The sequence below is a fragment of the Anarhichas minor genome, unplaced genomic scaffold, assembly GCF_050575085.1.
Source record: "Anarhichas minor isolate MPS153535 unplaced genomic scaffold, ASM5057508v1 ptg000058l, whole genome shotgun sequence".
Lineage (NCBI taxonomy): Eukaryota > Metazoa > Chordata > Actinopteri > Perciformes > Anarhichadidae > Anarhichas > Anarhichas minor.
In genome coordinates, this window is record NW_027466504.1 from 12,674,725 (window position 1) to 12,694,699 (window position 19,975).

Here is a 19,975-nt window from a genome sequence, read left to right on the forward strand (position 1 = left end):
TGTCTGACATCGTGTATGACATTTAACTGTGATGCGTCTGCCAGAGTGCTGGTGTGTGGGGAATGCGTCTGTCAGCTTTCGTTTCAGCGGAGACAGTCGCTTGTTCGTATATTGGTTGTAAGTGACAGACAACAGAGATCTGAGGTTTTTATGGGTTTCGATTCACTTGGGGGGGCTTGGGAATACATTCCATCACAATGACACTTTTATTGTAACTGTTCAATCCATCACTTTTTAGCAAGTATTTGAACTATCCATTACTTTTAGATAAGTTCTCTTCCTGCTTGCTAAATGGTTTTCATAAACCCTCAATTGCAACATGTATTGTTCAGGTGTTAAAGCTGACTCAGTACGTGAAAAATATTTGCTAATGAAATATTCTATTTTGTCCAATAAGTGGAGCCGCTCTACAGTCTTTACAAGTTACCATCTGGGGAATCACTGTACTAGACTATAATGTAGTCAATACTGTTAGTTGAGACTGAGGTTGTGTTTTCTTTAAACATTTTCCATGTTTGATTTTTCTTGCATTCAGCCACAATGACTCAATGATGCTGCTCAGTCTGTTATCCATCCGACAGGATCAGGCACACGAGCAACAAAGTCATCCAGCTCACGGTCACCTACGTGCTCGTGTGTTTGTGTAGTGAAGTGTGAGATTATGAGATTATTGGCTCGGAGAACAGGCCCGCTCGAGCCAAGAGAAGTTATGGGATGAACGGGAAGGGAAACCAGAGACGTGGAGGGGGAAAAGGAAATGAAACAAAATCACATCAAGCTGCAGAAAAAGGTCGAGGTAATATCAACAGGGAGGGGAGATTAAATTGACGGAGTGAAGAAAGATTAAAAAGCGAGAAAAGAGTTGGAAAAAGAAGCAGAGGCCGCCGGGCAAAGCGTCTGCAGTCGAGTCAGACTGTTTACATGCAGCTCGTGTCGGGTGTGAGCACGTGCACGGACGTACACGCGCGCTCTTCCTGCCTCCCATGGGTCTCCAGTGTCCCTGCGCTCCAGGTGGGCTCTGCATTTTTAATCGATACTGTCTGTAGTGATTAACACCAGTCTTCACTCTGCAGCAGAAGGAAAAAAACAGACGGAAGGGGCGAGAGAGGGAGACAGAAAGAGAGATGGAAATCTGTCATACACGAGGCGGGGTGTATGAGTGAGCGTGTGTGTGTGTGTGTGTGTGTGTGTGTTTGTTTGGCAGTAATGACCCTCCGCCTCTGGGCTCCTACTGAGTATGTTTATCTCCCACGGCAGCACCGAGCAAAAATGGACGATGCATCACTGCCACACACACACACACACACACACACAGACAGACACACACACACACCTTGTGCATTTTCTCTCTTTCCTCTCCTTCGCTCTAATTGCCTCCCTCTTGCATTCTCCCTTTCATAAACACACTCACACACACACACACACACACACACACACAGTCCCTCGCTCCATTCCATATTACTTACTCAAGTCTCACGTTATGTAAAGGCCCTTTCTTCCTATTTCCCTCCTCTCTCATTTTCCCCTCCCACTTGTGTTGCAATATGCCTATTAATGATGCAGTTAGAGCACCACTGCCAACTTCCTGCCTCTGACAGAGAGAGAGAGAGAGAGAGAGAGAGCGAGAGAGAGAGAGAGAGAGAGCGAGAGAGAGAGAGAGAGAGGAGTATAGTTGTGGTGTGCATGCCCTGCTTTGTACCACTCCCTCTAATCTCTCCACCCCTCTGTCCGTGTTGTTTTCCTCAGAGTTAGCCCATGCGAGCAGCGTGTGGACTGAGTGCAGCTGTTTCGTTCAGAGCAGAGCCCAACATGTGAGAAGATGTCTGTTGGAGGTTGTGCTTGTCCCGGTGAGTGCCTATACTCTCTTTCTCTTTCTGCCTGTCTTGGTTCTCTTTCCTCCACTGTCTCTGTGCTCAGTGGTGCTGTCAGAAAGATGACTTGTGTAAAAGTGCTGCAAAGCAGCCTAAGGGCCCAGCGGCAAGCTGTGTGAGTGCGTGTGTCGGTGAAGCCGTGCTACACTCTCAACACATGTCCTAAAACAAGGTTGTAGACTGAGGCTACCACACTTTGGGATTGAGTTGCTCAGCAGACCCTCTCAGTCACGCTAGCTTGCTGCGCAGCAGATCAATGGCTCTTTGAGTTTTGTCACATACAGACACACTGAGATATCAATAAGTGCTCCGCTTGCTTTTCACTCCTCTTCTCGGCTTTATCTGGCCACTATAGGTCTGCTCCTCCATTATTTGGGTTCTTATATGTCTCGAGGAGTTGGTGGAAATCCCTGCTTACTGTCACAATAACTCTTATATTTGTCCCACGGGGCACAACTGAATGAGGCAAAGGTACTTTACTCACTGCAAAATGGTTTAAAGCTTGTCTCTCTTGATGAATTCAAACCATTAATGAGGGTACTTAAGTAGATTTAGTTAAGAGTTGAATTTGAGTTAAGCTGCTGTTGGGATATTAGGCAGCTCTTTGTCATTGTGACTTTGCATTCCTGCAAAATGCTGTTGTTATGCTTGGCTTGGCTTTTTTTAAATTAAACATTCTTGAGTTTTAAATAAAGGTAACGGATTACTGCTAATGTCATGGTGTCTGCGTACAGTGTCAGAGCAATAGGAAGGAAATTTAGTACTTTCTGCACACGTCAGTCTTTGGCAAGCAAAATGTAGTGGCAATATTTTTATCAAGTAGATCTTATAATCCATTCTCTCCCATAAACCGTTTGACTTTGGAGCAACTTCTCTTCCACGGTACCCCCGGTGAGAGCAGGCAGGCTGCAGAGACGTTGCCCTGTGCACAGTGCCAGGGGACGGGCTGTGTGCAGCACAAGGGAGAAAGTAACACATAGAAATTGAATCGTAGCATCTGCTCAAGGGGATCTCAGAGAGGGCAGATTGAATTAGGGTGTCAGTATCATTTTAATGGGGCTGCTCTGATTCATTGGTAGTCGCCTATCAGATGGAATAATATTAGAGGGGCCTTCTGCTTGATGTTCTCCTCTCAGATCTTTTCTCTACTAGCTCGCTTCCTTGCCCTCTCCTGCCGTTTTCCAGGATATCTGCTCCTTCGCTCCCTCTGTTGACAGACCTAACTCTGGAGCAGAAACTTTTAATGATATCCACATGTTTTTTCGAAGGATGTAAGGAGAAAGAGGCGGAACCAGAGAGATCTGCCATGTGCATGTTGCGCACCAACACTCACAGGTTTACACATGCAGGCGCGTGTGCACGTGTACAGCATGCACGTACACACTCGCGCACATACGTACACCTTCACGAGGAGCCTGCTAGGACAAGTTTAGACTGGCTGATCTGGCAGATAACCACGAGGCAACATTGATCAACACTGGTTTGCAGTTTCTCTCTCTCTCTCTTGCGCTGCCGTTGCGCAGCAAATCATTATATTTGAAGACTGGTTTGTTTACATTCTTGTACGATGGTGGACGGAAGATCCTCCCCATTCTTTGTGTGTGTGAATTTGCATCGTGAAAAACGAATCCTCTCTCATTCTACAGTGCTGTCTCTTTTCATCTGGGCCCGTTCATCTTTGTTTTGTTCTTGGGTCAGAGCATTATAGAAGAGAGGAATCTGAACGGAGCGTATGTGCCATGTGGCAGACTGTGAGCCCATAATAAAGAACAGACTTCTCATGTCTGTCTAGCTCATTGACAACCCTGTGACACCCTGCTGTTGTTGTGACTTTGCTGTGAATCAGCCTTTTTAAGGCTTTGTTCCCCGCATGAAGGAGATCCGTCCTAACACAGGGGAGCCAATCACATCCTTTGTGCAGACTAAATGGTAAAAATAGATACCCCCCCCTCCCTCCCCTCCATTCTCACATGCAATCAAGCATGCGCTCCCCTCTGCTCACTACTCTCACCATCTCTCACCCATCTCACTTTAACCCCTCCCTCCCGTTTCTGCCTTCCTCATCTCCCCCCCCCCCCCCTTCCTCCCCCTCTCACTCTCTGTCACTCCCTCGTCCCTTCTTCACTGCCTTTTGCAGTAACCGTGCTGTTACCTCATGCAGAAAGTCACATGGCTTCTGATTGGCGAAAAGTGACTTAAAGCAGAACCAAGATGGCAGCCAAACAGCCAGGGCTTTTTTGATTACCGTTACACAACAACACGGCTGCCTCAGCTTTATCTCACTCATTTTTTTCTCCTTCCTCAATTCTCCATTTCTTCTCTTCTCCTCGTCCCCTCCTCCCTCCACCCTAGTGAGTCTCTCAGATCTTGTTTGCTAGATCAAAATGGCTGTGTGTGCAGAGGCAGAGAGAAAGAAGGAATGCGTGGGAGACAGAACAGAGATGCTGGGGAGTCAGAGAGATGGGGGGGGGGGGGGGGGGGGACGTGCTGTAGTGATGTCACATCTGCTGCGGGGCCGACAGGATGGCAGAGGAAAGCTGGCATGTGCCACAGCCGGGAGGAGGGGGAGACGACAAAATGTGTGGGATGGAAAAAATGATTTTCTATCAAAGCACACCTTTATTTGTGGGAGATGTGCAAGCCGCAGAGTCTTTACAACATGAAAGCAGGCTCGCTACTGACTGAAGATAGACTGAAACAGAGCTGTGCTGAAAACAGAAGGTGTGAGGACAGCCGCAGTTATTTGAGAGCTTTGTGCTGTATTTCTGTGCCAATCGTGTGTGTGCAAGTGGGACTGTTAGTGTAAATTTAGCATGCAAACATGTTTCTGTTAATGAGTGTATCATGAATTTGCCAGCCTGTTTGAGCTGGTTGGTGTCGAAGATGGAGTGTTCAAACAGACTTGATTTGATAAACGTGTATGCAAATCGAGGCAAATGTTGACATATAGCTGCTGCCATTTAACAGAATCTATGTTGTGCTTTGGACTGTAAATTGTTTCCCTAAAGTTAAAAAAAAGCAGCGCTTCAAGACTTGAATTGATGATGTCAGAAAATGGAGGTGGGTTTGGTGGAGTTTGTCCATTTACTTGGAATTAGCGACTGACTAAGTGTCCAAATTCCAATAAAAGTAGGTGCTGTGTCACAGCTGTTTCATTATTCACTATATGTGGAGCGGCTCCAAGATTAGTTTCCAAATAACATCATCGCTGTCGCACCGTTGTTCAGTTTAAGAACATTAAAACTGAGCGCTATTATAAGAATACAAGTGATTTATATTTCATGGTGGATTTACATTTTTGTGTAACACATTACAGAAGTGCATAACAAGAGTAGCCATATAAATGACCAAACCTCCAGTTTAAACTGCACAATCCTCTATATATTGGCTAATTCTGCCTGGATTCAGATCAGTGACCTCTCTCATTGCGAGCGTCCACAGCACCGATCCTTCTTTATCTTGAACACACGCTGTTTAACTTCCTGCTGTCAGGCCACAGCCTGCATAGTTCTGTCTGCTGCCGTGTTGCTATCACTACCAGTCAGGTGTCGCAGAACGGTTTCCCTGACAGGTTTGTGCTCCCACTGTGGCGGCTAGAAAAGCAGCGACAGGAGTGTGAACATGCTGTTCACCAGCGCTCTCTACAGATTTCCTCGCGAATAAGTGACTCTCTCTGTCACACGTTTGTGTACAGACACAATACGTTGGAGGGCTTCGGAAAAAAGCTTTACGGCATGTTTACACGTGTATGGCCTGTGTGGAGTCGACTTGTTTACAGCTCGCCTCAGTTTATTTATCACGGTCAGTTTTTTTAAAGTGCAATAGCTGTCTGACTGGAAGGATGCTTGAGTAATGAACCAAATGATTAAAAATTCATTTGACATTTTTCTGTATTAGAGACCACATTATTATTTTCCATTACAATGCATGGAAAGCATTTCAGTGGTAATGTTATGTAGTCCGCCTCTGCATAAAATAGTACGTGTAAAGTGTTCTTCGGAGCTATAGGGATCTATAAATAAAAGAGGTCGTGTGTAGTACAAGAACAGTTTTTCAGTTACGAAATTAAAATGTAGTTCTTGTGTACTTCCATTTAATGTTATCACTAAATGTGACTCTTACTGAATACACATGAAATCCAATTCTCAGGACTGAAACACTCCCACAGTAATGTATGCAGTATTCCATAACGTTGCTGTGTGATCCACACTTCCTTACAAGCCATTTACATGTGTTTCTTTTGTTATTGTAATGATGATAATGCAGACTACCGAATTCAGATGCCATTAATATAAGCACTATTGTGCTTATTAAGGTTATTGGTTGATATCATCATGGAATAGGCAGATAAAGATCTTAAAGATAAAAATGAGAGATTTTATAGATTATGTTAGCTGTGAATAGTGTACAGTAAAGTTCATTGTATTGTGTTGTATTCTATTTATTGTATTCAATAATTGAAGTGTGAGGATGTTTGCAGCATATACCAGCAGAGGGAGATGCTGTTCTGTCACATCTGTTCTTTGTGTCCGTCCATCAACACTGACTGAGGAACCATTGTTTTCAACAAAAGCTTATACATCTAGTCCTACCTTACAACAAAAGGCTTTAGTCTTTCTTTTATGTTTTATTCCCCTATAGCTGTCCAATAATTTATTTTCTGTCATAACTACACAGCCAAACTCTCTAGATTGGACCATAGTTACTTTAACGAAATTCTGAGTTGCATTGTTTTCCAACATTTAACCGATGATGTAGCCCACAGATATTTTTGTGTCGTTCTCCTCCAATCTGAATAGTGAGCACGAGCTGCAGATGATGCTGTATATCTGCACTCTAAGCCTGATGGGGGCTTTATGCAGTAAGAGTGACTGGTCTGGGTCAGATGTGTTTACTCTCTCAATGAAATGCACTGCTTCACTTATATAATTCTACAAACTGACTGGCAGCTCAAGTGAAAGCCTCAACAAATTGAGCTTTAAATGCACTTTCAGACCACAAAAGGTTTTCCGGGCTTCAAATATATTGCTTGTAAACATTAGAGTGGTTATTGATTAAAAGTGAGGCTGCAGATTATACCCTTACATAATCTGAGGCTCAGGATGGAGGACATCAGCCAAGTCAATCATTTTTCATAAGCCTTTACGAAGTTGGCTTGAATTAAACAGCCTGTTTAGGTAAATAGTCTTTGTGGCAGATTTGCTGAACAGTGTGAATAAAATGTCTGAATCACACTCGTGTTCTTTTCATTTTGGGGTTGTTACAGTCAGGACAGACTGACCAGTGCTTCCAGCAGCCCTGGCAAAAATCATGTCTCTCTCCCTTCATTCCTCATGACTGCTTATTATGACTGAACTGAATGTTAATGCCCCCACCGTAGAAAGGTTTTATAAATGCACACGGTTCTCATACTGCAGAGCTTCACAGGAGTTTCTGTTATATGTGCTTGAATGCAGGAGTTTCCAAAATTCAAAAAGTGAAATATAATTTTTCATTGTACTGACATCTATTGTTTGTATTCAACGATCAACCTTTATACTGTATTATTCCTCATGAAATGTGCTGAGATATACTGAGGGTCTACCTGTAGGTCCCAGCCTTTCTGTTAAGTATATATTTAATACAATCTGGCAAAATCCTTAAAAGGGCTTCAGTCTTAATACCTCCAGCTTAATTATACGCTATGACTTTTTTAAAGACAATTTATCATTTGTCATAATTATGAGAGCACAGGGATAGTTTGTATCTAAGGGCATCATGTCTGTCTTGTAACAATGAAGAAATACTGTAAACTTAACCTCTTAAGTACCACTGATCCACACGTTTCTCACTCTTTATAAACCCATGCAGTGTAGCCAAATGTTTTCTACTAAATGTAAATTCTAGTTAACGCCCCGAAGTTTCCAAAAGTACCTAATATGTCAGGGTGGAAATGTATATACAATAATGCACATATCAAGAATGCATGAACCCTGTTGACACTTTGTAAACACCACAAAGCTTCCATGAGGAGTCAGAACAAGCTGATACAAAACGATCCTGTCAGACTATGGAATAAGATTATTCTGTCAATCTGTAATAGCATGTTTAAGATGCAAAATACTGCTTACGGCTTATAACCGTTCCTCCTAATGGGTGCCACTTGTACCACTATAGGGGCCACTGATGCACGCATGGGTCCCGGACAAGACAGATTGGGGTCCCTGGCTGTCATGGAGGCAGGCCTGTGTTTATCTCGGTGTGTTTGATGGGATGGGCGGGGGCGCGTGCAGGAGGCGGGGCCTTTTTTTCTTTTTTTTTTTTCTCCGTGTCTCGGCTGGCAGGAACAAAGGGTCCTCCTGTAGTAGTAACGTTAGTAGTAAATAGGTAGCATCGTCCACTAAACAAATGACATTTAAAAACAATTAGTTGGGGATTGCAAATTGTCAGGAACCAGTGCAACGAGCTGGAGTGTTTCACTTCCCGTCTCTCGTGTTGTTGTGGTGCAGGACTAACGTTACATTATCGACGGTCGGCGCTGGAGCTTTCGCCGTCCAGCCGCTCCGGCTAGCAGCGAAGCTAGCTGGCGAGAAACACACCGAGCGGAGGTGTTGAGCAACACCGTGTTTCGGTGGACCTTTCTCTGCAGGTAACTCAAACAAAGGTAACTCAAAGGTAGCCACGCTACCTTTGACAGCTCCGCTGGTTCACAGTAAACACGCACGGGGAATCATAAGTGGGTGGCGGTAGTTCAGCAACTAGCTTACGTTAACGTTAGCTACGTTAATAGCTTAGCAATGGCATCTGTCCTCTGTAGACGTTGAATGAACGCGGCCCTGTGCTCCAATTTACGCCTGGTCCAGTGTGTTAAAGTGAACACAGGCTTATTTTTTTAAATGTCGACTGTGCTATAGACTGAGCTAGCGTTATACCAGTCATCAGTGGAAGAATGTTGACAGTCTTGGCTCATTTGTTTCGGATGTTTTATTGGCTGTGGGCCAGCTTCTGGATGCTCTTCTATTGTTTGAGAGGACTGAACTGCACCTGAAAGTCTCATTATTTCAACGTCACCATTGTTGGAGTGCTTCTGCATCATGGTGACTCATCTTAATTGTGTCCTTTCAAAGGATGCTTACTTGCTGGAGTCATCCATCTCTAACGGTATTTGTCATGTGTACCTGAACATGTCTTTCATCAAAAATACTTATTCAAAAGATGGTCTGGCCTGTAAAATGACTCATACATAATGCATCTGATGTCTTGTGGATATGTTTCACGCTGTTGACGGTACATGGTTTTACAGGGTGTGTGTTGGTGATTATTCAAGGGCGAGAATAAACTGTGTGTCAGCATTTTGTGCAGAATGTGTGTTTCTGAACGTGGAGACATTACATAATGGAGAAAACAAGACTTCTACTCGGATTTCTTACAGGGATTTGTGTTTGGCACAATATGCATCACCATGAGATTGGATGAAGACTTCAGCATATGTGGGTTGAATGCTGTCTGGGGCTACTTGTGTTTGGGGGAGGGGGGGTCTATAGGTCAGACGTAATGCATATAGAGAAGTATTGTTGGGTGCCCCTGAGCAGGTTCACCCACATAGCAATCGGGAGGAGAAGATGACCTGCCAGGGTTGTACTGAAGCAAGGGAGTAAACGAAGGAGGAGTTGTGGTTGTTGGAGGAGCGGTGAATGGGGACGGACAGATCACAGTTCACACTGTCAATACTTGACCCCAAGGCCTGCCTTTCTCTCTCCATTTGTATATCTTGACTTTAACCATCACCATTTGTAGAGTAGTCTGTCTGGCCTTATCAAACATTCAGCCGTTATGTTTGATCCTGCATTAGTGTGGCTCAGTGTTCATTTGGCACAATCACCATGTTGTATGCCTAGCTGACGGTGGCCGATGGCTGTGCATCAATCGTAACGGTGTAAAAGAAACACATTAACATAATGCTGACTTCAGGTGCCTGTTGGGAATACCAGATTTACAAGCAGGACACGCTCAAACCACATTATAAAGGGACTCAACGTTTCCTTATCTGTTATCTGAAGCTGTAGGGTGGGTGTTATGGGCAAGCCCCGGTCAAATTTCATGGGGTTGTTTTTCTCAACATCCCAGCCCGCTACGGTTTGGCTGCTTGGGTATGCAGCCTTTTTTTAATCAGGCCTAATTAAATGCAACGTAAAGTCTCCCTGAGTAGAGATACCGCAAAGATTTGTTTCTAAGAGAACTGAACTGTTTGAGCCTGAACGCTTTATCTGGACAGACGAGGGTTAACAACAGCCGGGCAATGCATGGGGGGATGGGTAGAAGAGGCAACTAGGGGGGACACACACACACACACACACAGACACACACACACACACAGCAGAGGCGCATGGTTAGGATCACATGGGGCTGAATGCAGAGAAGAGGGCTCCCTATAATGGTACAAAACACAAAGAACATGTCAGACGATCTCCTCTGCGTGTAGTTCCCCAGTTCACTGATTGTTTTCTCAGATTTCTGTCGGCTAATAAATATTTCAGTTTTTTCTTTCCGTCATGATTTGTTTTCTTGTCCATTTACCAGATTGAAGATGGATTAGATAATGAAAGCAGCAGGAAATTGTTTTGGCAGTGTGCTTTTTTTTAAATCTCAGCAGAATCATTCAGCATTAGATTACTTGGATGATGCTGTGATTTGAATGAGCTAAATCTAAATCTCCTCTAAATCTCTGCACTTTTTCCCCCCCTCCGTCTCTGCTCGTGTGCAGGCTGTTCGTCAAAGTCATTCAAGCTGTACTCTCCTAAGGAGCCCCCCAACGGCGGCAGCTTCCCCCCCTTCCACCCAGGCGCTATGCTGGACAGAGATGTGGGGTAGGTTTCTCTATAGATAATGATGTGTATTGATGTTTTATGGCTTGTACTCGCCGTTCAAAAGTTTTTAGTCACCTGTTATATTAATGTTTCTTCTTTCTTGTGATAATGGGGGGGGTGTACTGTTGAAATCATTTCTCCCCCAAATACCCGTAGATTTTTAATTATTTCTCAGTCCAGATTGCAGTTGTGACCGCGGGATCACTATTGAACCGGTGCTTGCATTTTAGTTCTGAATATTTTTGGGCAGCTGTTTTTCTTTTGGCTCAGTGGTTCTGTTGAAGCTGTTTAAACTGTAATTTGTTAATAATTGTTAAAAATTGTATAGTATTACAGCTCGTTGTGGGCATTGTTATGCACTTGACACTGAACCCGGAACTTGTTTCCCTTTAAATCTGCACACGTTTGATGCTGAGCTTCCGGTTTACCAGTGACTGACTGGTGATTTCTTCTGTTCTTATTCAATGTGGCGGTCTTATAAAGTAAATAAGAGAAGCAGCAACAATCAGCTTAATTAAAAGTGACAAACAAAGATGGATGCCATACTGACGCGCAGTGCAGCCATAACATTTTAGAGTACGTATTAAATGTTATGTTGTTGAATATTTCAAACCCATATTTCTATATCTCCGTATTCTATTGTAATGTGGATTTTTATCGTTAGCCCTGAATCCAGTAATTGGCTCGAACAGTTCTGAGATCAAAGTGTAGAACTAAAGACGCACATCCTTTGTGTTGCTTATGTTTGTTAGAAAATTATTGCTGATGTTTGTTCTTTTTGTTGTTCCTAGGCCGACACCCATGTACCCCCCATCATACATGGAGCCTGGAATGGGGTGAGTACACTGCCGCTTGCATAGTGAACACACAGTTGTGGTTTGTCTCAGCTCAGAAGTCATTTATAAAGCCTTGTGCTCTGTTCATTTTAGAACACACTGTTATTAACTTAAGTGTGAAACTGCTCGTGGCTCATGGTATTTGTGTGGGAAAGCCACCGAGTGTTGAGTCCCCCTGTTTTCTGTTTCAGGAGACCCACACCGTACGGGAACCAAACAGATTACCGGATATACGAGCTGAACAAAAGGCTACAGAATTGGACAGAGGTGAGAGTCACTTCATCACTCACATAGAGAGTAATAAGACATCAACACCAAACTGTTGCTGTGCAAAAACACAGCATCTGAGTTTCATTTTCAAGTTGGTTGCGATTACAATCTCTAGTGCAACATCGTGCAGCTCCTGTGAACTACTTGCTGTTTTCAGATTTTCCCTCCCAGCTGCTGTCAACGCTCGGGGATTTTGTGTGAAATTAAGCCCCGAGAACGCACCGACTTCATTTACATTCAGGCTCTAATAAGATTATCTGATCAACCTGGCCAAAACATAATTAGAGTGCCGACTGTTTATATGCTCGAGAGCGCGACTGAGCACTTGTAACAAGCCACGCTTTATATGTGGCTGTCGGTCTGCACTCACTATTACAAATGTATCCACACTAACCCCTGTGCATTGTGGGGGATTTTAACCACAAAGCCAAGTTTTATGTCCAACACAACACCCGACGTCTGAATGGCAGCATGCCTCGTTCAGAAAGTCCACCGTCAGTGTTGTTTTGACTTCTTCACTGCACAACAAAACATTTAAGCGCTTCTGCAGTGATGATCGTGGCCACCATGAAGCATGCACATCTGTTTAAAACAAATCCATTGTCTTACATTGACCAGAGGAAGTAGTGTTGATTAGTTAAATAAACAGTACATTTGAGGAAACGAGAGTTTCTGCTTCTTGTGTTTGAGCGGTTTTGCAATAATCCATTGTTTTACATCGACCAGAGGAAGAAGAGTTGAATGTTTATCGAAATATTACTTTTTGAGGAAACAAGAACTTCTGCTTCTTGTTAAGAATCATTCTTTGTTTTCTCATATTATCTATTATATAACTTCATCTCTTCATAGCAAACAAACTGTATTGCACTTGAATGCTGTTTTATTTTATTGTGATTATATGATGGAGTGATTCGCCTCGTGTATAACTTTACCAAAGTTAGGTTTTTAGATTTGAAGCGGTTCTTTCTCTGCTTTCAGGACTGTGACAATCTCTGGTGGGATGCCTTCACCACAGAGTTCTTTGAGGATGACGCCATGCTCACCATCACCTTCTGTCTGGAGGATGGACCCAAACGATACAGTAAGAAGGATTAAATAAGAAAATGCCACTGTTTGTTTGTATTTTCAGGTTCTAATTATAAATGTAAAGGCCGTGTAACTGTTTATATTTTAGTAATGTCCAATAATGACTATCTTCAAAATGTCCAGATGTTTTATATCTTCTACCTGGTATATGTGGGTGATTCAAATTTCATTTAATTTTGATGTATTGATTACATTTATTGACAAACTTCTATTTTTGTGTGCAGCCATCGGCAGGACTTTGATCCCACGATACTTTCGAAGTATTTTTGAGGGCGGCGCCACCGAGCTGTTCTATGTTTTGAAGCACCCGAAGGAGTCCTTCCACAGTAACTTTGTGTCTCTGGACTGCGACCAATGCACCATGGTCACCCAAAACGGCAAACCCATGTTCACACAGGTACCGGATGCAACACGTGCAGCCGTCCCTCTCGTTCCTGTTGCTGCTGCCGTGACCTGTAACTTTTCTCTCTCGCGGTTCAGGTTTGCGTGGAGGGCCGCCTGTACCTGGAGTTCATGTTTGATGACATGATGAGGATCAAGACGTGGCACTTCAGCATCAGACAACACAGAGAGGTCCTACCAAGGAGCATTCTGGCTATGCATGTGAGTTCCAAACCCAAATAACCCCCCCCCCGCTCAAATGCACATACTGTACGTGCACTTTATTCATGTTATCCTTTCAACATAATCACACAGGATCCGCAAATGCTCGATCAGCTGGCTAAAAATATCACCAGATGTGGGCTGTCCAACTCCACACTCAACTACCTCCGTGTAAGCACGTTTCCCTGTGATCATGTTGTTCTCTTTTTGATCGGTCAGTAAATTAACCTCAACTGCAGCAACCTGTTAACGCTCTTTCTGTCTGTTTGGTTCCTCTCGTTATCCTCCGTAAAGCTATGCGTGATATTGGAGCCCATGCAAGAGTTGATGTCGAGGCATAAGACCTACAGCTTGAGCCCCAGAGACTGCCTGAAGACTTGCCTCTTCCAAAAGTGGCAAAGAATGGTAGCACCTCCAGGTAACGCACACACACCTTTTTGAAATTGCCTGTGGCGTTTATGGCGGTGTTGCCCGTACGTTCATTAAGCCGCGGAGCACAAACGAATCCGGTTGCAATTGAAAGAAAACAGATTGACATTCACTTGAATATGTGATTATGAAACATATCTTCCACCTGTTGTCTACGTAGCCGAGCCAGCCAGACAAGCTCCAAACAAGCGGCGGAAACGGAAGGTGTCCGGTGGAAGCACCGTGAGCACCGGCGCAGGCAGCAATAACAACAGTAACAGCAAAAAGAAGAGTCCAGCCAACAGCTTCTCTCTCTCCAACCAGGTACCTGTAAGCATTACATCTACTTAACCTCTCTCTGCACCGTGGAGGATAAGACATGGGGTGAAGGGGTTGGAAATACAGCCACGGGGGTTAGGAAGTTATTTGTGGGTGTAGGGGGGGGGGTAGGTGTAGCAGCAGGATAGAGATAGCAGAGGGATGCCTCTGGAAGGGGGGGATGAGTAGATTTAGTTAGTAGACTCCTGATGTGAACCAGTGATGGGCAGTCCCTTGTCCTCTGGGGCCACAGGTTTATGGGTTAAACTATTTCGGGGCCATGGGGGGGGGGGGGTAGGGTTGGGTTACCTTGCTCTGATTTCCAGTGGGGACAGTTAGGGTTTCTCTCTAAGTCTGCTGTATCATCTTGGTTTTAGAGTTAGTCTCTCAGAGCACACGATTCACACAGCCCTGCTGTCTTTGCTGACTTGGTTGCTTGGTTGAGTGAACGAGACCCGAGGTGGAATGAAACAGCCCCCCCCCCCCCTCCCCCTCCCTTCCTCCCTCCCTCCCTCCCTCCCCCTTGATGCAGCACTCAAGGTTCAGGGACGCCCACTGCTGGCCAGTAGGGAGGGCCCTTGACCCTGGTTCTTGGAACGGGGGAAGGGAGTCAGGGCCACAACGGACACAACTGTCAGGGTAGATGCCCTGACAACACCTTGTCCTGTTGGGATTGGTTCAGGAGTAAAAGGACACTAATACCTCAGGTTTTAATACTCTCTTTGTCCCTGAAACGCATCTTGAAGTATCAATTATCATGCATATCATAAAGAAAAGAAGCTGAAATTGAACCAAGTTAAATCGCTAGACCGTAGGCAAGAAAACACTCCACTTACAACTCGTCCGTGCAGCCAGTCATTCCGCGCAACCCCCTGTATTATGGGGATAATATGTACCGGCCCTTGCTGTCCCCTTTAGGACGTGATGATGGTGGGAGAGCCCACTCTGATGGGAGGGGAGTTTGGTGACGAGGACGAGCGTCTGATCACACGGCTGGAGAACACGCAGTTCGATGGGGCGAATGGCCTGGAGGATGAGGACAGTTTCAACAGCTCGCCTGCACTTGGGGCACACTCGCCCTGGAACAACAAGGCCCCCTCCAGTCAGGAGAGCAAGAATGACAACTCCCAGTCGTCCCAGTAGAGCGCTGAGGTCTCAGCCGGCCCCCCCTTTTTGTCAATGCTTAAACCCTACTGGGATCCACCTGAGCCAACACACTAGCGAGAGGAGTCAGTGAGGGTGGCCTCGAGCACTTGTGTTTGATTACTTTCTGTTTGTTTTGTTCCGTCATGTTCATTTTATGACGAAAGGAGAGCGGTTAGGAGAAGGGACGGTAGCTGATGGACTGATGAAGCTCTTAACTGTCACATGAAGGACAGAGTCAGCAGAGTCGCTCCCTCACATAGTTGCACATGACCAGTGGTGCTCAGCCTTGGCCCTTGTCTGCTCGGCTCCAGTCAGTCCTCTTAGAGGAGCGGTGAGACTGGCGGGGGTGTGTGTGTGTGCATGTGTCTTTACCCCCCTCCCCCCCCCCCCCCCATCAAAGCTCACCACAGGGTTTGAGCCAAAGTTGGCATGTCCTGTTGTCCAGTGGGTTCTTGTTCCAACCTCGGGTCTCTCAGGCATGCGTTCTCCTTGACGACGCACCACGTTGTTTCTGTTGTGCTCATGTCACAGGGAAGAAATGCTGAGCTTTTATTTAACTTATTTTTTTGCAGGCTGCAGAAAACTGTGTGCACTCTTTAGTATCAAAATTCAACGTTCGGTTTTTAAAAACTCAATTATTTGTTTTTGTAGGACCTGGTTGGAACAAAAACCTGTACAGTGCCGGAGCTTGAGGACCGGAGTTGAGAACCACTACGCTAAATCTTAAACACACACACACACACGCATACACACAAACACTGACGCATACATGCACACACACACACACACACTCACCTACACCTGCAGCATAAAACATTGAGGTACTGGAGAGAGGTGGTACGCAGCATATCTGGACCAGAGCACCAGATGCTACAGAAGTGTGTTTTCATTTTCTATGTTTTCGACTTGTTTTGAATTGTTTTTATTTTTGTAAACTATTTCTAAAAAATAAACAGACAAGCAAGCAAACAAAAACACCCCAGAATATTCTTTGCACTGTTTTCCACGATTAACTCCAATCTATTTTTCTTATGAATTGACGGTGTATTTTGTTTTTCCTATTATTGCTAATGTAAGAGCTGTAAAACATCTGAAACCTGCAGTATATTAATGTATACGTATCGCTGTTAGATCATTCTTCTTGTGACGGTAATAACTTCCATGTAAGTCTACGCTTAATATAATGTCGTCCATCCGTGTCAGCCGTCGGCAGGTCCATCCGCTTCAGTGCTAGAAAACCAGTTGGGGAGAACAGGGCTGGTGTGTTTTTAACGTCCTCCATCTTGTTTGATGCGAGTACAAAGCAGCACGCTGTAAACTCTTCTCCCCGCTAGTTCTCCATCCTGGATCTGTTGACTTGTCATTGCAGACCTGTTTTGCTTTGTCTTGAAATCTCTTATCTGGGGGACCTCTCTTCAGAGAACATAACAGAAAACGTCTCAAATTTGCTACTCAAAAATATTTTAAAAACAAGTTTTGACAGGATTGTAAAATAGGAAGAAAAAAAACAACTTTTGTATTAACTTAAGTTTCCCAGAAATGTTTGTAATCGCAATTAAGAAAGCTGCAGACCAAGGAGCTACATGTAAAGATTCTTCAGATATTGATTACACTGCGCTGTTTGTTTTTATGACCAATCATTTTGTTGGCTTTACTCATATTTGTGTCTGTGCTTGTATATTTTTAGGTAGTCATTTCTGTAAAAGGCATTCTATGTATTCCTCCCTAGAATTATGAGAAACTCAATCTAATGTAAAGAGATTAAAATCCTCTTCTTTTTTCTTTTTTTTTTACGTGATTTTTAATGGTACAATCACTGATAAAAAGAATTTTGCCCTCATTTTAGCAAACTGTATTTATTTTTCTATGTATTGACATTCTGTTTAGGTCCAACCCACCTGTACTATACTCATGATATATGTAGAAGTTTGTTGGGCTGCTGAGTCATTTAACGCTAATACCGGCCATTCCATCACACGTGTGTGTTTTTTTTGTGTGGCTCCCAGTTCTGGCCGGTTCAACTTGTCAGATGAACTGAAAATCAATAAATAACCACATTTAGAGAAAGTGTTGACCTCTAAGTTAGCCTTATTTTTCTGTTATGTCGCTCGATTTTAAGGTGAGTGGTCCTGATAAAGAGCTTGGAGTCCATAGATGCTGGGATTGTTCCACAGTGGAGCAGTCCTCACTGAAACTTGATCAGATTTACCTAAACCCTCTGATGTTTTGTTGGATTTTTTTTTTTTTTTCCAGATACATTTCAAATCTGTAACCAATGAGTGAAAAAAATGCAAAAGTAAATTTTTCTTTCATGAAAATATGTTGACCATTGACATGACACCTTATCCTGAGGAGGGGACCCTCTGAGCTTGACCTCTTCCTGTTTACTCATCACCCAGCTCTTGGATAGGAATTTCCAAACTCACCCAGCAGGGGTCTCCCAGAGCACCAGGACAGACGGAGCTGTCAGAAATCCTCCACCATTATATTTGACAGAAATGCTGTTTGTAAATCTACACTGAGCTGCAGGCTATTGTTTCTAAGCCCTTACTTATCGTCTCTTGCGGCCCTATAGTGTATCTACTCAGCAGGCCGACGCAGAATCAATCTGGGGGGAACTTTTCAACACCCTGTGTTTCCTAAGTTGACATCATTTAGGGAATAGGGGTTTGTGAAATGTGAGACAAAGCTGAAATGGCAATTCACCAATAGCTGGCTCCTGTAGCACCTCACCATAGGGGTGATTTTATATCTATATTTTTTGCCAGGTTTCTGTCATTGATAATTCATGTATGGTATCAATAAAGATGAATTTTCACTGAAAAACTTGGTTGTTATTGGACTTAGCTCTGCATCTGTGAATGTGATGTCAACGTGTTTTTATCATGCTGCACTGCTAACAGGATAATCGCACAAAAAGACTAAAAACACTGACATGTTCTTCGGTAATCACAGGAACCATTCACTCAAATACAGTGGTGCGCTGTGTATTTTATACCTGGGCCTTCAGTGCTGCCCTACTACAGTTCAACCACCTCCCAATAACCTCATGACGCCACAGCTATTATTGTTTTCATGTAAAAACCGCATATTCACATAACACTGCAACATTTGACAGGTGAAATAAAATGTTACATGCAGCTCGACACCTATACACTAACTGCAGAGTGTCAGGAAAGACAAGTCGGATAAAGAAAAGATAAGGGTTTATTGTGAACAAAGGATATGCGATGTTAAAGTCTTCAGAGTCTTTGGCGCTTGGACTCTACAAGGAGATTTGTAACGGAGGGGCGTCTGCCCGGAGCAGCAGCAAGATAAATCCTCCCGTGGAGTCCAGACATGAGTTGATGAAGATGATGAATCTGCAAAGATTGGGGCGGAGATGGGGAGGTGGAGGGTTGCGTAACAGCAGCATGAATGTAGTGACGGTAGAGAGACAATCCTATTTAAAAGAGACAGCAGCAAGACTTGGCTAACCAAGTGATTGTGTCGCTCTCATCATCTAGACAGCTGATATGATTGACAGCCCCGAACAATGACAGCAGGGAAACAATGAGCATGCATGAGGGGTGATTGGCAGATGTATGAGAAATAAACTACGGGCTTCGGCATGCAAGAGTATAGTCTTCCTGACTGAACTTACGCCAGAGCTTCATAAAGAATGCAGGTCTATCACTATGATGCAGCATGACGGGATGCTTCGTCATTAACGGACAATGCATAAAGTCAAAATCAATGTAATTAACACAATGACAAGAACAAACTCACAAGAACATATACTTATATCACAACAAAGCAGGTAGAATAACATAAAACCAAAATAACATGATTCAACAGGCCTCTGCACATTCCAGCAAAACTGCGGTGCTAAAACACACATTCCACCACACATTCAAGGGCACCATTCAAATGTTATTCACATCAGAGGGAACAATGTTAACCAGATCATGAAAACCACACAATGGAGAAATCGCTACTGCCGATGTAAAAAAATACAAAAGCAGTTCACTTACCAAAGCTGCTGTTTAAATGCGTTTGGTAGATTGGTAGATTTTGGGATTGTCACCGGCAAACATGCCAAAACGCTAAAAATGTAATGCCACGTAAAAACGTCTTACATATCTTTAAACTTTAACTCTTACTACTACAAAGTACTGCTAGCCAGTTTCACAACAGTCACGCTCGCCCACTGACCAATCAAGCCGCACGTTAATGCTGACGTACTTGTAGGCCAGCTAGCAGGCTCTGGCACGTCAAAGAATACGCCCAACATCTCAAACATAAAATCTGATTGGTTGAAGACCATGACAATCAACAATATCGTCCCCATTTAATTTAACTGCAAAGGGTTTCACTTGTGATGCTGAAGGCCTCCGGGCAGTTCTTTTTACTTAGAGACAGCATAGGGGCGAAATCTGATTGGATATGACGCAACTGGGGAAGACAGTAGCTATGCAATGAGATAAAAAGCTAATGGGAAAAATATTTAGAATACATGTAGTGTATTTTTGAAAGATAATTAAATTATAACATAGCGATAGCTTTGGGATACTGTCAGTGTCTAGGCCAGCAGAGAAGGCCTTGAAGGCCC

The 19,975-nt window shown here is 43.9% G+C and overlaps 1 protein-coding gene across 3 annotated transcripts; it reads left to right on the plus strand.

The window, feature by feature from the left end:
* The first annotated feature begins 1,661 nt into the window (after nt 1-1,661).
* Nucleotides 1,662-17,224, plus strand: ldb1a (LIM domain binding 1a). 3 transcript variants are annotated; one of them, XM_076076949.1, is made up of 11 exons: nt 1,662-1,847; nt 10,615-10,717; nt 11,509-11,553; nt 11,745-11,820; nt 12,802-12,904; nt 13,134-13,306; nt 13,390-13,512; nt 13,606-13,683; nt 13,807-13,930; nt 14,102-14,250; nt 15,157-16,025. In XM_076076949.1, exons 1-11 carry the CDS (start codon nt 1,820-1,822, stop codon nt 15,379-15,381), a joined length of 1,227 nt encoding a protein of 408 aa, XP_075933064.1. In that variant the 5' UTR covers nt 1,662-1,819; the 3' UTR covers nt 15,382-16,025. The 3 variants fall into 3 exon arrangements, with proteins under 3 accessions (XP_075933064.1, XP_075933065.1, XP_075933066.1); XM_076076950.1 differs by lacking the exon at nt 15,157-16,025 and adding an exon at nt 16,036-17,224 and having other exon boundaries at nt 1,665-1,847; XM_076076951.1 differs by lacking the exon at nt 15,157-16,025 and adding an exon at nt 16,036-17,224 and having other exon boundaries at nt 1,667-1,847; nt 14,102-14,244.
* Nucleotides 17,225-19,975: the final 2,751 nt, after the last annotated feature.

What these genes read in the sequence shown, in the direction of transcription:
- ldb1a (XM_076076949.1), top strand. Translation starts at nt 1,820, where the DNA reads ATGTCTGTTGGAGGTTGTGCTTGTCCCG. An exon ending in GCAAACCCATGTTCACACAG is followed by an intron (nt 13,307 to 13,389) that starts GTACCGGATGCA and finishes CTCGCGGTTCAG; the next exon opens with GTTTGCGTGGAGGGCCGCCT. An exon ending in AAGAATGGTAGCACCTCCAG is followed by an intron (nt 13,931 to 14,101) that starts GTAACGCACACA and finishes TTGTCTACGTAG; the next exon opens with CCGAGCCAGCCAGACAAGCT.